A 19,915-nucleotide genomic window follows, 5' to 3' on the forward strand; every position below is an offset into this window, starting at 1 on the left:
CTAGAAAAACAAAACAAAACAAAACCAGCCAGCCATGCCATTTGTAACAGTTATACTTTTAAAGCTACAAAACAAATTCCAAACCACAAGGAAAGCAACCTTCCAACTTCAGGTAAAAGTCTTCCACTTACAAGATGGTGCAGGGCTCCTGAAGGGGTTTTCGAAAGCGAGCGGACACGTTGATCCTGCTGTGCATTACCGGCTTCACCTTTAGAAAAGCAAAGAAATGCACGTCACTGAGCATCTGTGAGGTTCTCTCTTTTTTTTCTAGGAGTTAAAACTACAGGTTTTCAGGGACGGGCTGAGACCTGTTGCGCCTTTGTTAAAATCTTGCGCTTTTTTCCCCAATTACAAAACACTCTGGGCCCACTTTCTAGCAATATCGCAGGCCCTTAACAAAGCTCTCAAAAAAAATTTCCCTTAACCCCTGGCTTACTGCTCATGATCTGTGCCCACAATCGGGCCTGTCCTGAGAATTTTAAGGCAACATTTTAAACACTGCTTTCCCTAACACAGGAACAAAGTAATCTTACAAAATCTGGAACTCCTCTCTGGGGCTGAATCTAGGCACGCTGTCCCCAAGGCACGTGACCCAATCTAGCCCCACCCCCCCAGGCACATGACCCCATCCCATTTTCCCCACGGATTCGACTTCTCCCTTCTCCATCAGCCCACTTTCCCAAGCCTTTGCTTCCAGGCTTTCCAGGGCCAGTGGCAAGAAGCTCAAGGCCCCCCCATGGCCCCTTCACCTGAGGCCAGGTTTGGGCTTCCAGCAGCCCTCTCCTCCCTACTCAACTATTTATGGGTTTTTTTCCTGAATCTCTACCCCTCACGCTGCACTCTAAAATTCCACTGCAGACACACTCACTCTCAGCAGATCACTTCTTTCCAAACATAAGGAAATGGGGGCCAACAGGCATGAAGCCCCCAGAGCTCCCTTCCCTCCACAACCCTCCTCATCTTCCTCTTCGCCACTTTTCTCCTTTCTGCCTGTCTCCGGTGGAACCTGAGCCCTTTATAAAGCTAACCTCCACCTTGGGGTTGTCTCCAGCTACCTGTACTGGATCCGTTAATCTTCTGCTTGTCTTAAAGCTGCTGCCACATCCCTGGCTCCCCAGCACCCTTCCCTGCTGATTTTCCCATAGCACTTACCATATCTGACACATGACACATTTTATTTATTTGATTTTCAATTGCTTGTCCCTACTGCGTCCCTTTGGTGCTACCCTCAGTACTCCCTAGTACTGTACTGAGCACATAACTTCATAAATTCTAGTAATTCTGCTCCAGTGTCTTGCCTCTTGACTTTGATTATTTAAGACCTTCCTATTGGATTCTTGAATTAAAGGTGAAGGTGAACATATTATATAAACAAATAACTTCAAAATTCTTGTTAAATTGGCTAAAACGTGCTATTTTTCTTTAGAGCATACATATCTATAAACATAACATAAATTCATAAATGCATGACTTAATTATATAATTCTGAGTGTATAAGTTGTTACTGGCACTAAATCAAACCACTTGTTTTGAATAATAATTGTTTTCCTCGTTCAGCATGGCAAAAATTTTCCCCAAATGTTCATGATTAACCAGGTAAACTGAAGATTAACCTTAAATATATATTTCTTTGAGTCATTATAATTAAATTAACTAGGTTGTTTTCAAATATACTAATAATAGAAACTGAAAAAATAATCCAAGTAATATGTCTGAATTGAAAAAAAAAAGTAAGGCCATGTATAAAACAACTGAAAGTTTTTGGAAAAGGTACTATTTTTAATTTACAGTGCATTTTTTTAATCGGCATTTCAAATAATAACTTCAATCGCACACACAAAAATAAACCAAATCAACTGCATGTAAGGGGAGTTTTTCGAGAACATTTTCAGGGATGAGGGACTGGTCACCTGGTACTAATGTAGAGAATTATGGCTTTAGATAAAGGAAAACATAATAATCAATTAGGTCTCTAAAATTTGTAAATTTCCTTATTAGCCCATACAATTTCCCTTGCCCTTTAAAAATAAATAGTATTTGAAATATGAGTATAATGTTAAGTATCAACACACCTAGTTAGGGAGGGATGGACACCCAGGGATAGGACATGAGGTACTCCCACTCAGACCCTGGGTACCAGGGAATGACTTTTGTTGGTGACTGATCAATGGCTGGCCAGTGTTAGTTGTGGAATCTAGGACTATGGGACCAAATCAAATGAAAACATGTCAATTCAAAACTCCAACTTTCATTTTGGACCCAGCACACTAATAATCCTCCTAATTGGTTTGGTCAGTTGGGAACCCACCACAAAGTAATGGGGGGACATGCTCACAGCTGACCTCTTGCCTGGATTCTTCACTGGGTTCAACATTGTCTCGGAAAAGCCAGTTTATTTGGATACCGAGAAGTAAGTAAGCCTAATTAATCAGAGAGAAGAGTCATTCCCTGAGTGGAAGTTAGGTGAACAGATAGGTAGGTCAGTAGGTAGGGAGACAGAGAACTGAATAAATATCTGGCTCATATTTTTTCTAGAAACTAGTTCTAAAGCCAAAGGTTGCAAAAGTGACATAAATCAAAGAGTGTGTCTGCAGAATGAGGTGAACCAGGTCTCCGGATACAAATCCCAGGTGCTTTCCAAAATATCCCTTAGTCTCTATCTTCTTTAGATTGTGTTTATGTCACAGATGGCCGTAATAAACACTTTTTCAGAGCCCACAATGCTTCATGTGAACCTAGTAAGTCGATAGGTGATTTAACTCAAGTTCATCAAATTCCACATGACACTTAGGACAATAACTACCACTGGGTCAAATTCAAGTAAAAACCTACAAGACTCAAAAAATATAAATCTGTTTGTTATAAAAATGAGCTCAGTGAAAACAAAGTTATTGCTTTGAAAATATATCTTTGAAATAATAACACCAAAGTCTACAAATGGAGTAATTGACTACAGGTCTACGATTCTGAGCTCCAGGACTGACTGCCAACACTTTCAACAAGAGCCAATTCAATGCCTCACACCTCATTTTCTTAATCTGCAAAAATAGGGATAATCCTGCTAAACTAGCCCAAAGGGAGGCTCCATGAACTAATTAACCAAGAGGCAATGCCACTCCCTAGGGCTGTTAGGCTGAATGCTTCAGAGAATCCACCTGCCTCAAATCTTAGTTCTCATCACCTCTTGAAACTTCTCGAAATCCAGGCCAAGACGATCAAACTAGTCTCAGGGCCTGAGAACATGATGCTGTTAAATGAGCACCACCCCAAAAATCAAGTGACTGCCAACCTCTTGTAAACATACGTTATACAATTCTAAAAGTCAATGTTAAATAACTTTTTTAAAAAATACATCTGGTTTTTGTGACTGTCCATAATAAAGATGAACCTAGGCATTTAGGGGAGAAAATGTAATAAAGTCATTTATTTGCCAAATATATGCCAACCCACACAAAGAGATTTCAACTCTATTATCCTTATTGTATGGATTTAAGAAACAGTAGGTTCTCCAAATGGAAATCTTTGGGGAAACTTCATTACTACTTTGCAAAGACAGCACAACAGCATCAAAGAGGAGAACAAAGTCCTCTACAAAATATTTCATCAATTTTCACTTTTTGATAAATGAGAAGAAAAGGGCCAAACATTTTCATAGAAGACATCAGAGTTGAAAATAACTTGCCTAACCGTCAATATAGCAGACACGTCCAAACTAGGAATTGTTCCAAAGAAATATTTTAAGTAATTATCCTTTTTTCAATATTACTATTTTTGTAAAGATTTATGTATTTGTTTTAGAGAGAAAGAGAGCGAGCAAGCATGGGGAGGGGCAGAGGGAGAGAGAGAATCCTGAAGCAGACTCCCTGCTGCGCACACAGCCCAATGTGGGGCTCGAGATCATGACCTGAGATGACATCAAGAGATAGCCATTTAACAGACTGAGCCACCCAGGCACCCCTACTAATTTTTACGTGGAAGACTGGCCAAGATGCCTGATGGACGGTGATGGTACATGTCCTGTGGTGATGGTTTATATGATAATTAACAATCGGAAAATGCCTCTGTCAGAGGATAGCTCACGTTGGGAATACGTCCTAAGCCTCATGGAATGAAACCATTTATCATGGAGATACTCCATTGCAGCAAGGGAAGGCTGTGTAACAAGAGGTGAGGACAATAACCAAACTTCTCAAAAGAACAGCTGACTCACTCTCTCCTTGGATTTCTATCAATGGTATTACATTGCATCTCAATTAGTAGGAGTCTTGTGCCATATTCTAACCTTCAGATTAACACGGATCCTTCAGAGACACAAAAATTACACCGTTTCCCTACCACTATTTCCCCCTTTTTCATATCTGAGAAAGTAAATTCTAATAACTGGTATGTAGTTTGATAAATAAAATGCATCTCTCTGCCTGTGTCAGATTGTTCTTCCATGTTTAAAGGTGTTTTTTTTTTTCCATATTCAAGTAAACTAAAGGATAGTTCCACTTCGGGTTAGGAGGTAGAAGTTTGTAGGGGACTATTGTTCCCAACGTGACAACAAAAACTGAAAGATAAGCTAAATAGCATAATTTTTTATGTGTAAACATCCCATGTCATGTACTTGTAACACAGACTAGTACACACCCTCACAAACACAGAGTGAAATTTTTAAGTGTGGTTAGTCTTGGAGGGTAGGCTGGAGTAGAGTAAGTAGAGGGGATGTTATAAAGGTACTTTCCCTTTTTTATACCTCAATCCTTTCTATATAACTTCTTTTACCTTTTGACACCTTACCCATGTCTCCTACCCACCTTCTCACCTCTGACAACCACCAATCTATACTCTGTCTCTATGAGCTTGTTTTGTTTTGTTTTGTTTTAATTGCACATATAAGAGAGATCATATTGTATTTGTCTTTCTCTTTCTGACTTATTTCACTTAGCATAATGCCCTTGATGTTGTCACAGATGGAAAGAATTCATTGGCTAAATAATATTTCATGGCCAAATAATATTCCATTATAAATGTATATATCGGGGCACCTGGGTGGCACAGCGGTTAGGCGTCTGCCTTCGGCTCAGGGCGTGATCCTGGTGTTACGGGATTGAGCCCCACATCAGGCTCTTCCACTATGAGCCTGCTTCTTCCTCTCCCACTCCCCCTGCTTGTGTTCCCTCTCTCGCTGGCTGTCTCTATCTTTGTCAAATAAATAAATAAAATCTTTTAAAAAAATGTATATATCACAATATTTATCCAATCACACATCGATGGACACTTAGGTGGTTTTCATATCTCGGCTCTTGTAAATAATGCAGCAATAAATATGGGGGTGCATATTTCTTTTCAAGTTAATGTTTTTATTTTCTTTGGAAAATACCCAGAAGTGGAAGTGCTCCATCATATTAAGGTTTTTTTCCTGAGGTTTTATCCTATTCTTTCATTTGGAACGGATTCCTCAGCTTCTTCATTTTGTTTGACTCTCTGTGTTCGTTTCCATACAGTATACGAAACAACCAACTCTCCCGGCCTTGAGGAAGTGGCTTTGTGTAGCAGGTAAGCACTGTTCAACCCTGCCCCAGCCCTTTGTCACCTCCCAACCTTTGAGCTTGCCCAAGCAGCCTATTACACTTTTAAGAGCTCCCAGTAGTTGAAGATGTGCCAAGACCTGTCAGTGTCCCTAAGGAGAAGCTCTCAGCACCTAGATTCAAGCTCTTTAGAATCTAGATCCTCAGGCAACAGCTTTTAAAAGCATGTAAAAATATACAGTTCTGTATATAGCCTTAGGGATGGCAAACATGAGCCCCACTGGCCCGGAGATCTGGCAGGGTCCCATGGGCAGCAGTCACAAAAATTAGGGTGCTAGACATAAAAACCAGGGTACCAGCTGTGAGTCCAGCTCCTATCTAGGACACACTGGTGCTCGGGAGAATGGCAGAGGGAGAACATGAAGATAGCACCTACCTTCCATGGTCTCCAGAAGATCTCAGTTAGTCCCTCGGCATGTATAATTTAGAAGCCTGCCCCTCAGGCTGCCATCATGATTAGCTTATAGGCCTCCCTCACAGAAAGACTGAGCTCCTGGATCTGCTGCCTCTTGCTTGGTCCTGGGGGCATGGGAGCTGTATAAGAACTCTTTCTTCATTGGTTATGGTCCTGTGGGAACCACAAGCGTAAGCCCCACTGGCTTCTGGAACCAGGCAATATGGAAGTGTTTCCCATCAGTAACTGCAAGAATTGGGGTGTGAGATAGGGATTTAAGCTCCTTTCTGGGTAACACCAATTATTACAGTCCCACAGGACCAGGAACACAAGGTCCCTTGGCCTCCAGAATCAGGCAGTCAAGAGGTGTCCCCCAGGTGGGAGCCACAAAGACTGGGATCTCCCTATGTCACCATCTTAAACTGGAACCTATAATTTTTTTTTTTTAATGCATCAAAGAACGTAGGATGCAAAGAAGTCTAAATGAACTGGGGCACCTGGGTGGCTCAGTTAGTTAAGTGTCTGTCTTCAGCTCAGGTCATGATCCTGGGGTCCTAGGATCAAGTCCCGCATTGGGCTCCCTGTTCAAAGGGGAGCCTGCTTCTCCCTCTCCCTCTACCCCTTACCCCTGCTCATACTCTCTCCCTCTTTCTCTCTCTCTCTAAAACAAATAAATAAAAATCTTTTTAAGGGACACCTGGGAGGCTCAGTTGGTTAAGCATCTGCCTTCGACTCAGGTCATGATCTTGGGGTCCTGGGATCAAGCCCCGCATCAAGCTCCCTGCTCAGTGTGGAGTCTGCTTCTCCCTCTGCCTGCTCTGCCTGCTTCTGCTCCTCCATGTGCTCTGTCTCTCTGACAAATAAATAAAATCTTAAAAAAAATAAAAATAACCATATTTTCTAAAAAAAGAAGTCTAAATGAACTAAATATCAGACAGGGATGAGCCCTTTCTAACTGAGAAGAAACCTATAGCGGCTTTCACCCCCAGAGGCACAGCAGGCAGAAGAAAATACCTTCCACAGACAGAGAACCAGTGTGTGGGCAGACAGGAGAGAGGAGACCCAGATGTAGGGCGAGTCTATCTCACCCACTAATTCCTCCCCATAGGACCTTCTTTAAATGCAAAGAAGTGGGGCACCTGGGTGACTCAGTTGTTAAGCATCTGCTTTCAGCTCAGGGCATGATCCCAGGATTCTGAGATCGAGCCCCGCATCGGGCTCCCTGCTCTGCTGGGAGCCTGCTTCTTCCTCTCCCACTCCCCCTACTTGCGTTCCCTCTCTCACTGGCCGTCTCTCTGTCAAAAAAATAAAACCATAAATAAATAAATAAATAAATACATACATACATACATACATACATACATGCAAAGTGTAACAAAAGCGAAGAGCCCAGTAAAAGAGCAGAACCAGCAATCCCATGGTGTGAAAAGCTGGAGGTGGGGCTAGAGCATAAAGAGAGAGCTCCCTTGATGTCAAGTCTGGGCACCTTTCAACCTGCTGCTTTTGCGCTGGGTCCTAGGGCAAGCGAGTCTGTGCACAAGCCCTTTGAGAGCAGAGTCTCAGTTTCCTACAGCCGTTTGGGTCTCTTCGAAATAAGCCCTGTCAGGTTTCAAAGCCAGACCTATGGAGGGTTCATCTCTCCAAAGCATGGTCCCAAGGGATGTGCTCCATTTTTGCAAGATCCCTACATCTTGTGGGTAGCTGCACTGGGAATGGGGTTTTGGTCAAGACTGTGCCTCTGCCTCTCCTAGAATTCCCAATGTGGTCTTTTTTTTTTTTTTTTTTTTTTTTAAAGATTTTATTTATTTATTTGACAGAGATAGAGACAGCCAGCGAGAGAGGGAACACAAGCAGGGGGAGTGGGAGAGGAAGAAGCAGGCTCATAGTGGAGGAGCCTGATGTGGGGCTCGATCCCACAACGCGGGGATCACGCCCTGAGCCGAAGGCAGACGCTTAACCGCTGTGCCACCCAGGCGCCCCCCAATGTGGTCTTTTTATTCTTTGTTTTGGAGTAGATATTCAGGTAATTTTCAGGTCTCTTTCAGAGACAATTGTTCTAGAGGTAGTTGTAGATTTGGTGTGTCTGTGGGAGGTGGTGAGTTCAGGGTCTTCCTGAGGCTGCCATCTTGAACCTTCTCCAGATTTTTTTGTATCAATGCAAAATCACAAGAGATACATAATGTCCATATGCTCTATTCATTTTCATAACAGATTTCTATTAAAGGGTTTTTAAAAACAAATACACATTTTAACCTTGGGTCTTTCTTACAAAACATATCCTATACAATATCTGACATACTAGTCAGATTTTTTCTAGTACTAGTCTCTTTTGGACTTAGGGAGACTAAGTTCCAGAAATACTGTTAATCTGGAATAGATATTTGGGGTTTATGATCCTCTATGATAGTGAAGAAAAGTAAACATGGAATGTGTAGCTGGAAATTCCATCCAAGTTCAGCAATATGTTGTCCAACTCCATCCTTCTGTGACCATTGCCAGTTTCCTAGCCTAATAAACACTCCTGCCCACGCCTAAATGTTGGTTCTTCCCCCAGGAGTCCACCCCAGCCTTCTTCTCTTTAACTCAAACGCTCTCCCTGGTCACATTTATCCAACTTGATGTTACTTATTATCAGCAGCACTTTGTTGATGATGATCAATCTCTATATTTAGTCCAGATCTTTCTCCTGATACCAAACCAATTTTTTTTAGTGTATACCATGCCTAGAACTGCATCAAACAACTTTCCATAGGTTATCTTAACTTTTTACATCATCTTCACAAGCTAGTTATTTTCAAATAAGTTTATAATTGTAAAACACATCAGAATTTATAACATGTTTTCAGTGGGGCACCTGTGTGGCTCATTCAGTTAGGTGTCCGACTCTTGACTTCAACTCAGGTCATGATCTCAGGGTCCTGGGATTGAATACCGTCGGGCTCTGTGCTCAGTGGGGAGTCTGCTTGAGGATTCTCTCTTTCCCTCTCCCTCTGCCCCTCCCCACACTCATGCACTCTCTCACTCTCTCAAATAAATAAATCTTTAAAAAAGATAAAATGCTTTCATTTACAGTGACATTTGTTCCTCAAAATAACATTATGAAGTTAGTGTTATTCTAACTGCATGAATGGGAAAAGATGAGTCTTTCATCTGTCAAGGTCACATGATAAGCAAAGCAGCAGTCCCAAGAACCCACTTCTGATTCCCAGCCCAAGCAGGATTCAATTCCACTGCTAATGAGGCCCAAGACAGAAATGGCCCACTAGCAGGTGTAGCAGACACGTATTCACACCTATTTAAATAAGATCTTTCTCGAATTATCTGTAACTGAATATATGCATATATATATACATATATATACACATACATATATACACCTAGAATGCCCTTATTCAGTGGTCCCCATATTTTCTCAAGATCATTCAACTTTCTCTCTCTTAAATATCCTTTACATGATCATATCAGTATAATTTATGGAACCTCAATGGGAATGAACATTTAAATCCCTTAGCCCCCAGAACTTTCTAGAAATTCCAGAAAGGCGTAGTGGCAAAATCAGCCCAGCCAATGAGATACTTTGGAGAGAATACATTCATTGTTATATAATAATAAAACTTCCAACTACTCTAACTTCAGTGAGGACCTAGTTATAGAAGATGTCTCAAATTATAATGAACAGGCTGTTTAGAACATTCCCAGAAGAGTCCAATTAGTTTCCACGAGCTGATGAAACCACTCATCTCTCCCTGGGTCCCCTGTAGGTCCCCATGTTGTTGTACCCAGTCCAGGGCTGATTCCCAGAGGAAGGAGTTAAATTCATCCGTCAAGTGTGGATTGGTATCTCTTATTCATGGGTTATTTTTCTGCCAATACAAGATACAGTGCCATCAGTTTGCAGATTTGTCTTTTGAACTATTCTCTAAATGAATGCCTCCCTTCCTTGGAGCAGGAAAACAATTCAAAACAAAGTCACAAATAAATGGCATGGCCATTCAAAACCATGGCACGGTAAAGGACTTCCTTTTAGCTTAAAAGTGACCCAAGAGTGACGTGTCATTATGAATTTGTCCAAACCCATAAAATGTACACCAAGGGTGAGCCCTAATGTAAATATGGACTCTGGGCAATTACAATGTGTCGATATACCACTCTTAACAGGTGATGCAGATAATGCGGAAGGCTGTGCCCGTGTGAGGGTAGAGGGCACAAGGGACATCTCTGTATCTTCCCTTCAATTTTGCTATGAACATGAAAATGCTCTAAAAAAAATAACATCTAATAAAAAAAAAACTTAAAAAGTGAACCAAAAGATATCAAGTATAAGTAACACATTCTTTGGAAAACCCTTAAGTATAACTACAAATTTAAATAAAGTGTCCAGATTGCCAAATCTCCTTGACTTAAAAAGCAGAATGCCATCAATTGTGATCAAATTTTGAATCAGCAAGTCAATGTCCCAGCATATCACAAATTTTTAAACCACTGGCATTCTCATTCAATTTTCTCTTTACTGCATTTTGTAGAATATTTTTTTAAATCAGATAAGCCTGAACATTCTGAATGTATAATGCTAAACCTCACATTTATTACCTTTATCCTAAAAATATTATTTGCAATGGGCACTTTACCTTATAGGAAAACCGAACATGACTTGAGTCATTTTTAAGGCATTTGTAAGTTAAGTCTGCCTGAGTCTCCCTAATGCTGTGCTGAAGAGGATAGTATGACCTGACGAAGTTAAAAAATAACCAATTAACCCAAGAAAACTCAGGAGAAATTACAGGAAATACCACCAACCAAGCATTAAAAAAATTAATTTTTAATTGTCTTTCCTTTATTCCTTCTCCACTCATTATACCCCGCTTACTATCTCACCACTGTCATTTTTGTTTGTTTTGTTTTCCCAAGTGGGATTTTGGTTACCAAGCCAATCTCGGCAATGGAATGCAAAATTTCCACTAGGAATGCGGAGCAGCGGGAAGTGTGTCCATAACAATGCAAGATGAAAGTGAGCAATGCTGAGTGTGCAGCCTGGTCCTGTGGGCGGGGCAGAGAACAGCTTCACCTGCATTTAAGGAAGTTACTGAGTCCCAGGACTCCCACAGAAGAATGTGCCAAGTGTACGTGATCTTCATTCAGCCATTCATAAGCACCAAGGACGCTATTAACCCACCAGCAGAGACCAAGGGAAGGGCCCCTGGCGTTCTGAGGGGCTGTGAGTCTTTCACCCACACGTGCTGGTTGTGCTCTGTGCTGATGAGAGGGTATTGAGGGGGTCAGATGGGGGGGTCTCCACGCTCGTGGAGCTACCTGTGGGGTGGGATGTGGGCGTAAACATGGCAGCACAACATTACTGAGGAGCACTGGGCTGGGAGGCAACTTCAAGGCCTTAGGAGCTCCACTCCTCATGGAGTCACTGAGGCCAGTGGCATCACCAACCTGGGCAGCCATGTCCACTCAGTCGTAGGACGAGGGGACCACATTCTGGTTATCTCTCGGTTCCCTTCAAATTCCCACATTATCCAAAAATATTAACCTATGATCAAAATGCGACCTGTCTCAAACGAAAAGTAAAGCTTTTGAAGTTAAACGATTAAAAATATCATTAGCTAACCCTATGTGTCAAAGAATTGCGAAGGCAATTGAGATCTCTATAGTTCGGAACAAAACATCATTATGTACATTAAGGCGGGTCCAAGACAGGTGTAGTCTCATAACTCTTAGATAAACCCAGTCAACTGGGTTTTTAATAAAATCATCTATAAACTTCAGTTTCAACTGCTTACAAGAGGCATGTCTGCAACCATACACCTCACAGAACAAGGAGGATAGTAATGAAATTTGAATTAGCAAGTAGTCACTGACTCACACTGTTCAAAAAAACACCCTCCACACATCTCATAGTTTGTTTTCTTTCCACATTAGATGGCTCACTCATTCAGTGACATCTGTCAGTTGTCACAGTTACCAGCTGTGTACTGGGCACTGGGGTAAGGGCTGAGCGCTCACTGGTAAATGAGTCAAGATTCCCACCCTTAAGAAGCCCATAGAACATAGTTCAGGGGTCAGTAGCAAACAAAAAGTAAAAAAAAAAAAAAAAAGCATAATCACAATTGATGAAAAGTGCTCTGAGGAAGATGAGGCAGTGGTGAGATAAGACAGGTGGAGAGTAGCCAGAGCATGCGGGTGAGAGCAGGAAAGGACAAGCTGGCAGGCACCATGCACAGCCCTACCAGCCAAGGAGGGGAGGCTCGATGTCAGCCTAAGTGCAGTCAGTCTCGACGACAGATTTCACAAGGGTCACTCCAGCTGCTGCTGCCTGGAGAGGAACTGCAGAAAACAAGACTGGAGGCGAGGGGACCAAAAGGGGGTCTGTTGAGTTATCCAAGTAAGAGACAGGGGTGGCTTTTCCTAGGGCCTGACTACGGGGAAAGAAAAAGTGGTAGAGCCAAGATATTAGAGGTAGAAATTAGAACCTACTGGAAGAAGCATGTGGACAGCGAGGGAAAGAGGGCTTGAGCAGGTGGGTATCCAGGGGTGCTGCACAGGAGACAGAGAAGGAAGATCCGCCCCAGCTGTGGAATCAAGGGTCTCGTTTTGGACGTTACACTGGAGATGCCCGTGAGAACTCCAAGCAGACGTGTCACCACATAGGCGAGCTGGAGCTCCTGGAAGCAGCCAGGGCTCGAGATACAAAGTGGGGGTGATCAGATGTGAAGCCATGAGGCTGAGTGAGCTCGCCGAGGGAGGGAGCGGAAAGCAAAGACGGGGGTTGGATTACAGAGGAGAAATCATTCCACAGGAGACGGGACCAAAGCGGGACAGACAAGGAACAGGTAAACCAAGAGAGTGCAACATTCCAGGGCCAGCGGTCCCCAGCCAGATTCAGATGAGGACAGGAGAATGCCTGCTGAATTGGTCAACAGACCGCTGGGGAGAGCTTGACAAGAGCATCACAAGAGGAATTCAAGGCATGGAACCCTGCTGAAGTGAGTGCAGGGCTCGAAAAGAGGGCAAAGAAGTGGAGAGGGACCCTTCTGCTTGGCATTATTAGTGTCCGCAGGAAACACTGAATAAATTAGGGATAAGCTCCTTCCTATCTATACCTGTATCCATACCTGCTAAAGCCAGGACGTGTAGGAGGCATTCAGGACAGAAGGAAAGAGAACGTCCAGCTTCCCTTCAAACACAGAAGCAGCTCAGCTCAAGAAGCGAAGCAAGGGAGAGCTTTGGGGTCACAAAATTACATGTGTCACATATACGGAGTCATGGATGAGGAGGGCGCTGAACCCAGCCACGAGAGGACATGGGACCTTGCTGACCAGAAGGAGCACAGAGGAGGTCGGCTGGGCAAAGGAGAGGGAAGAAGGAGCCCGAGGAAAGCAAACCACTTCTGCACCAGGGCACGAAGCTGGATTATCCAAATATAACTGGTGCAAACTGGAAAATTTGTACAAAATTACTATCCTACTTTTCTCTTTCCAAAGAGATTGCTTGAAGCATTTCAACCAACAAGAGAAACACGTACCAAAATACTACCAAACTCAGAGTGCTTTAAGAAAATCGAAATTCCTACATATTCTTGAGACTAATTAAATACCATTGTTCCAATGCGAGGAGATTTGGGGCAAAACTACATTACTGATAACATTAGGTTAATATAATAGTTTTTCAAAACTCTGTGGAATTTCATATCCAGAGGCATAAAATGTACTGTATATACCTTCTGACCCTGAATTTGTCACATTTATCCTGATAGAATCATTCAGAAGTAGAAAAAGCTATATACTTAAAGATGTTAACCAGATTACAGAGCAAAAGCAATTGAGCTGATCCAAATATAAATGTAACTTAAGCATCAACTCAATAAAACAGTATACATTACTATCAAAAACGATGACAAACGCCATGTAAAGGTGAAAAATAGAGAAACAATGTAAGTGAAATACGGTCAATAATATAAAGTCTATAAAATATATATATGATATGTATAAAATTTGTAAAGATGTATGCTGTGATTACAATTCTATACACAGAGAGATAAATAAAAGACAGACATGTATATGGAGAAAAAGTAGAAGAGAATTTACAAAAATGAAATCCAACTGTTTCAACGACAGGCTTAGGGAAAATACAATTTTCACTTTATTTTTTTACTTATTTTAACCTAATATTTTGATAATTTTATTAATTTTTTAATAAATTATTTATTTATTTATTGAGAGAGAGAGAGAGAGAAAGCAAGCATGTGAGCAGGGGGAGGGGCAGAGGGAGAGAGTGAAGCAGACTCCCCGCTGAGCGTGGAGGCCAGTCTGTGGCTCAATCCCAGGACCCTGAGATCATGACCTGAGCCAGAATCAAGAGATGGACACCGAACTGCCTGAACCACCCAGGCACCCCTATTTTGATAATTTTTAGCTACGGTTTTAAAAATTTATTTTAGCAGTGTGGTACTCGAATAGACGAAAGTGAAGTAAGTACACTGGCAATTTGGTGTATGGTCAAACGGGCATCGCAGATCACTGGGGCAGAGACAGGCTTTCAGTAAGTGATCCTGAGACAGCTGGGTAGCCCATGCATCTTTGGAAAAAGATAAAATTACATCTCTATCTCACACCACGGACAAGGCACCACCTCAGTCAAGTGGTCCAAACTAATACCGCTAACGAGAAGGCATATGAAACATGTAGACTAAAAACAAAGACGAAACAAAAGGATTAGCCCTCCCTGATGAAAATAGAAGTTTTCTCTCCCCACCTTTTTCTCGGAGGATTTACTTTAGAAACCTTGCAGCTGCAGGTACTTTCTCCTGTGTCGGAAATGTATGCAACAGCCCTCTGAAGATTAGATACTCTTTTATCAACATCAGGTCCCAAGAACGTCTTCCTAAGGACCGGGGATGTCGATAAACATCAAGCGAGATCGCACCGTTATCTCCCAGCGTCAGCCGGTGGACAGGAGCCTAAGTTGGTGGGCACGTTGCTCCACGTTGCAAAACCGTGTGCTGTTATAAAAATATGAGTAGTTTGGTTTTCTTCTGAATAAAGCTAACTAGCTAACACAGACTGGTCACCCCAGTTACCCGGTGACTTCAGGATGAACTGTGTGTGTTCTCAAGTCCTCTACTTGAGCAGTTATTTTTTATCTTCAAAATGTGGATGGCGGAGGGCATCTGCTTGGCTGTATGAAAGAGTAAGATTTCCTTGTGTCTTGGCGATCTCTGCCCTGTGATGCCCATCGCACTCTGGTTTAATGCTTGGTTGATAATCATAGTGCTTTCTTCCTCTGTTGCTTTGTGGAGAGGATTTCTGGCTGGAAAGAGGAGATTTTGCGTTTAACTCTATTTCCCCAACAGTACCCTCTGACACGATGCACTGGACGGGGCACAACCTCAACCTGATCACAAGAAAAACATCAGGAAAACCCAAACCGAAGGACGTTTTACAAAGTCACTAACCTTTCAGGTTGTCAAGATCATGAAAAATTGAGGAACGGCTGCAGGTTAGTAGAAACTAAGAGGATATGACGACTAAACGCAGTGTGGGATCCTGAATTGGATCTTGGACCCGAAAAAAAAAATCAGTGTCAAAACTGATAAAATTTACGGGCGCCTGGGTAGCGCAGTCGTTAAAGCGTCTGCCTTCGGCTCAGGGCGTGATCCCGGCGTACCGGGATCGAGTCCCACATCGGGCTCCTCTGCTAGGAGCCTGCTTCTTCCTCTCCCGCTCCCCCTGCTTGTGTTCCCTCTCTCGCTGGCTGTCTCTCTGTCACATAAATAAATAAAATCTTTAAAAAAAAAAAAAAAAAACACTGACAAAATTTAGATAAGATTTGTAAAACAGTGGACCGTATCGACTTCAATTCCCTGCTATCAGGAACTATCCCAGGATTGTGTAAGCTGCTAGCAAAGGAAGCTGGGTGCAGCAAAGCACGCGAAGGAGTCTCTGCATTATTTGGCAACTTTTGCCTAAAATTATTTCAAAAGAAAAAGTTTAAAAACTGTGATGTTTAATACCCTTTACCCTAACTAAAGATCTAATACCTAGGAGGCCTCCCTCACCCTGTCTTCGCCTCCCCTGCCCTGTCTTCTCCCCATTATCAACCACCACTCTGCATTTCAAATGTTAACAGAAATGTTAACAGAAAGAGAAAAAAAAAATACCTTCTGCGAAAATCAACGATAGGCTCTCCATTTGTAACCAGACTAAGCTTAAGCACTTCTGACTTGCGATTACATTGAGTTTGGGGGTTAGTTTCAAAGAAACTGGATCCTCCATTACTTTCTTGAGACAAGTTGAAAAGAGGGGAAAAAAACCCTCAAGCTACATTTGACACTAAATTAGTTATTTCTTGCACCCTAAATCAGAGAAGAAGGTACAGTTCTCTCCCTGAAGATCAGTCGTGGGGTTTGTCACCAATATGCAAAGGTGGGGATCTTTTCTCACACAGCAGGCTTCCTAGCTCAGAACAGTAAGAAACAATGGTTTGTTGTTAACCAGGGAACCTAGCTTAGGTGGGAAAATATCTGCATTCCCTTAGGGTACAACTAGCTCAAGAGAATCTCACCCTTATATCAAAACTGCACCATCCTGGGGGTCAAAGCACACGATGTGCATAAAGAATGTTCAAGGTTCAGTGGAGACTTTTTTTTTTTCCTTAATTAAAAGCATAAGAAAAAGCTCAAAAAGTAACAGTTCGAGACTATCACTGGCCCAGGAACACCCCAGTTTATGTAATTCACTCACTGTGAGCTCCCCTCCTGCCTACACGAATGAAGTACATTCCCTGAAGAATAGAAAATTAATGAGAATGCAACTGTTTTAAGGAAAACACAGGAAGAAATAAACTTTGTATTTGGCCCATTAAAGACTTAAGATTGGGGGGGAAGCTTAGGATAGATACTTTGTGTCTCACTTATGAATAATTGTTAGCAAGAAAATCAGTCTGTTCCCTCTGTGTGCCCCATGTTTTCATATTTCTCTTCCTTCTCCATCTAGATTGCTTGCGTGAAGATAGCTCATTGCCGAGCCTTGGCACTTCGGTATCTAAAACAGTTTGACTAAATCAAGGAACACGAGAGCCAGAAGGAAGAGTTTCACATCAAATACACCTTCGTGAAGCCAAGTTCATCTTACTCCTGGTCTGCCTATTGCAGGGAAAGCCTTGGAATTCAGAGGTCCCTGGAGTGAACCTCATCTCGTGGAATCGTCCAAAACCAGAACCTCTAAAGCTGCCCTGTTCAAATCCAACACCATCTAGGAGGGAACACGGTGTCCACTTCCTCCCATTCTGCCACTTTTCAGATAAAGGCAGTAAATAGGCACATTGGGAGGTCCTCCTAGTGATAGGAAAAGCACCACAGGGTGTAGGTTATTACGCTTTTAATACGCCCTATGGAGAAACCCTGAAAGTCTTGGAGCCTCAACCAACTAAGCATCCTGGAAAACTAACTTAGACCTTCCCTCCCACCTGCAAGGACAGCGGGTGTTTTGACCCCTCCACGCTGAGAGACTAACTGTCCTTCCCGCATCACATGGGAGGCCCATTTCTGCAACGTGGTTGTGCAAAGAACAAATTAAAGATTTTAGTTATGTTAGCAGCACGTCCTAGTCCAGGAGTTTTCGACAAATGTGTTCCGCAAAATCATCGGCAATTCCAAGCCGGTGGAGTGGATTTGTATTATTTTTAAAAATAAATTACTGGAGACCATTGGTCTCACTCTCTTCTCTGTCCTCACACTCATCTCTCAGCCCACAATAGGGTATATTCCTTAGTGTAACAGCAAGGTCTGTTTTCAAGAAACAAATGCATACCTATAAGTGCAAGACGAGTCACGTTTTTCTCACCACGTCTCTGAGTTTTGAAGTAAGAGGACCAAAAAGTGTTTTCAGTCACACCACCTCACCATTCTCACTACCGTATATTACTTCAGACCTTCCTCTCCCACTCTCCTGTTGAATCCTAGACCACAAACCAGTATAATTTTTCTTGAACATCATATGTGGGAAGAGAGAATTGAAATTGTTCATCAGGTTTCACAGGAAGTTCCCAAACCAGGAAGGACAGAAGGAAGGAAGTAAAGGAGGAAGGAAGTGAGGGAAGGAGAAAGGAAGGAAGAAGGAAGGAAGGAAAGAAGGGAAGGAAGGAAAGAGGAAGGAGGGAGAAAAGAAAAAAGGGGAAAAGGCAGGAAGAAAAGAAAATGTCTGGTCAATTGAGGTAATTGAAGAAGCATATGAACCCACACATAATTTGCAGTTTTGTGAGTAAGCACATCTACGCGAAACTTCCAATTCTCCCTATCGATGGAGAGAAGGGATATGGATAATCACAGCACTGGCTAATCCAAAAGTCATTTAAGATGAAAATTCATTAAATCAGCATTTTGCCAATGTATTTACTATCTCCCTTTGCAACTGAAGCTATTGTGAGAGTAAGTCTTCCTTTTTAGAACACATCAAGCAGCAAAAGGACATCTCTTAGATGAGAAAATCAGTCCAAATTTCAAAGTTTACTATAGATGATTAAAAAAATCAAACATCGGGGCGCTTGGGTGGCACAGCGGTTGAGCGTCTGCCTTCGGCTCAGGGCGTGATCCCGGCGTTGTGGGATCGAGCCCCACATCAGGCTCCTCTGCTATGAGCCTGTGTCTTCCTCTCCCACTCCCCCTGCTTGTGTTCCTTCTCTCGCTGGCTGTCTCTATCTCTGTCAAATAAATAAATAAAATCTTTAAAAAAAAATCAAACATCTCATGAAGATTATGAAGAGCTGGCTGGCAGGTGTCTTAGCCATCAAGAGAACAGACAGAGGAAAGAAGTCATAGTTTATCCAGCACGTGAAGGAAAAAAATGCCACCATCGTTCATATCATTTAAACCAAAGAAAAGGAAGGAAGGAAGGAAGGAAGGAAGGAAGGAAGGAAGGAAGGAAGGAAGGAAGGAACTACAATGAGAATGTATGAAGAATTTCCACTTACATCCTCACTGAACCCATACCATCCTGCCTTCTGGTTAGGACATTTGGTGACTGTTGTCTCTCCCTGGATGGACTGCTCACCCTGTGAGCCCAGGGACTACTTTACCCCTCAGGCTTTCCTCCCATGCAGCCCAGGGGCTGACACGCCGAGAGCAGCAGCAATGGACATCTGGGGGTTTTCAGGGGGCCATGCACAACTTAGAGTTAGGGAAACTGAGGCCACAAGACAAGCCAGCCCAGCACCTCTGACTGTCAATCCTGAGATCCTTCTACTGGACCCAAGCATTTTGTTTTCGTCTCTACCAACACTTTGTTTCTTGACCTCCTAACTTGAAACTCATCTCTGCTAGAATCTTCCGGGTCTTTTTTAGCAACCGCCCGCGTGTAATGGGTCTGAGTCACTCAGATGCAATTAGTTCTCACTGCAGCAATCCGCTCGACAGAGACCTGTTAACATTATAAACTTACAATGAAGAAATAGGGTGTTGCTAGTCAACAAAATTAATATTCTTTACAGAATGTTTTTAGCGCCTAGTCTCTACTGTACGCGTCTTTCCCCTTGCTTGTATTAGTCTCGCTTAATACGCATCTAGCTTGATTGACGCTTTCGTGCGCACCGTCGGCTACTCTCCAACAGACGACTAAGTTGGCAAGCACAAAAAAAGGAGTTCTAGATTAATCTTGTCCCCTTTCAAGGAGGACAGTATAGACTACTTTCTGAGTAAAGTATAAATTCCCTGACGATGCACAAGAATAGTTTGTGTGTCGAAAGATGTCTAATGCGTGGCATTTGCTCAAGAACCACAGAGGAATACTCCTCCATATATACAGAAACTTGACAAGCTCCTGCTCAGGTCACAGGGTCTAAATCCCCTGCCTATTGGCACCGAGTTGCCGGCAACCGAGGATTTTGAAGCGGATTCCCCTGTGTAGACCTACCTTTACGGTTAGTAGGGCTCCAGGTAACGAAGAGCTTG

The 19,915-nt window shown here is 42.6% G+C and overlaps 1 protein-coding gene across 1 annotated transcript in view; it reads right to left on the reverse strand.

The window, feature by feature from the left end:
* DCDC2 (doublecortin domain containing 2) overlaps window positions 1-19,915 on the reverse strand; it is a 143,167-nt gene that overhangs the window by 101,760 nt on the left and 21,492 nt on the right. Inside the window, exon 3 of the mRNA XM_008707722.2 lies at window positions 132-208. Within this exon, the coding sequence (XP_008705944.2) occupies window positions 132-208 (77 nt within the window). The remainder of the gene's footprint in view (window positions 1-131; window positions 209-19,915) is intronic.

The sequence above is a fragment of the Ursus maritimus genome, unplaced genomic scaffold (genome assembly GCF_017311325.1).
Source record: "Ursus maritimus isolate PB19 unplaced genomic scaffold, ASM1731132v1 scaffold_30, whole genome shotgun sequence".
Classification (NCBI taxonomy): Eukaryota; Metazoa; Chordata; class Mammalia; order Carnivora; family Ursidae; genus Ursus; species Ursus maritimus.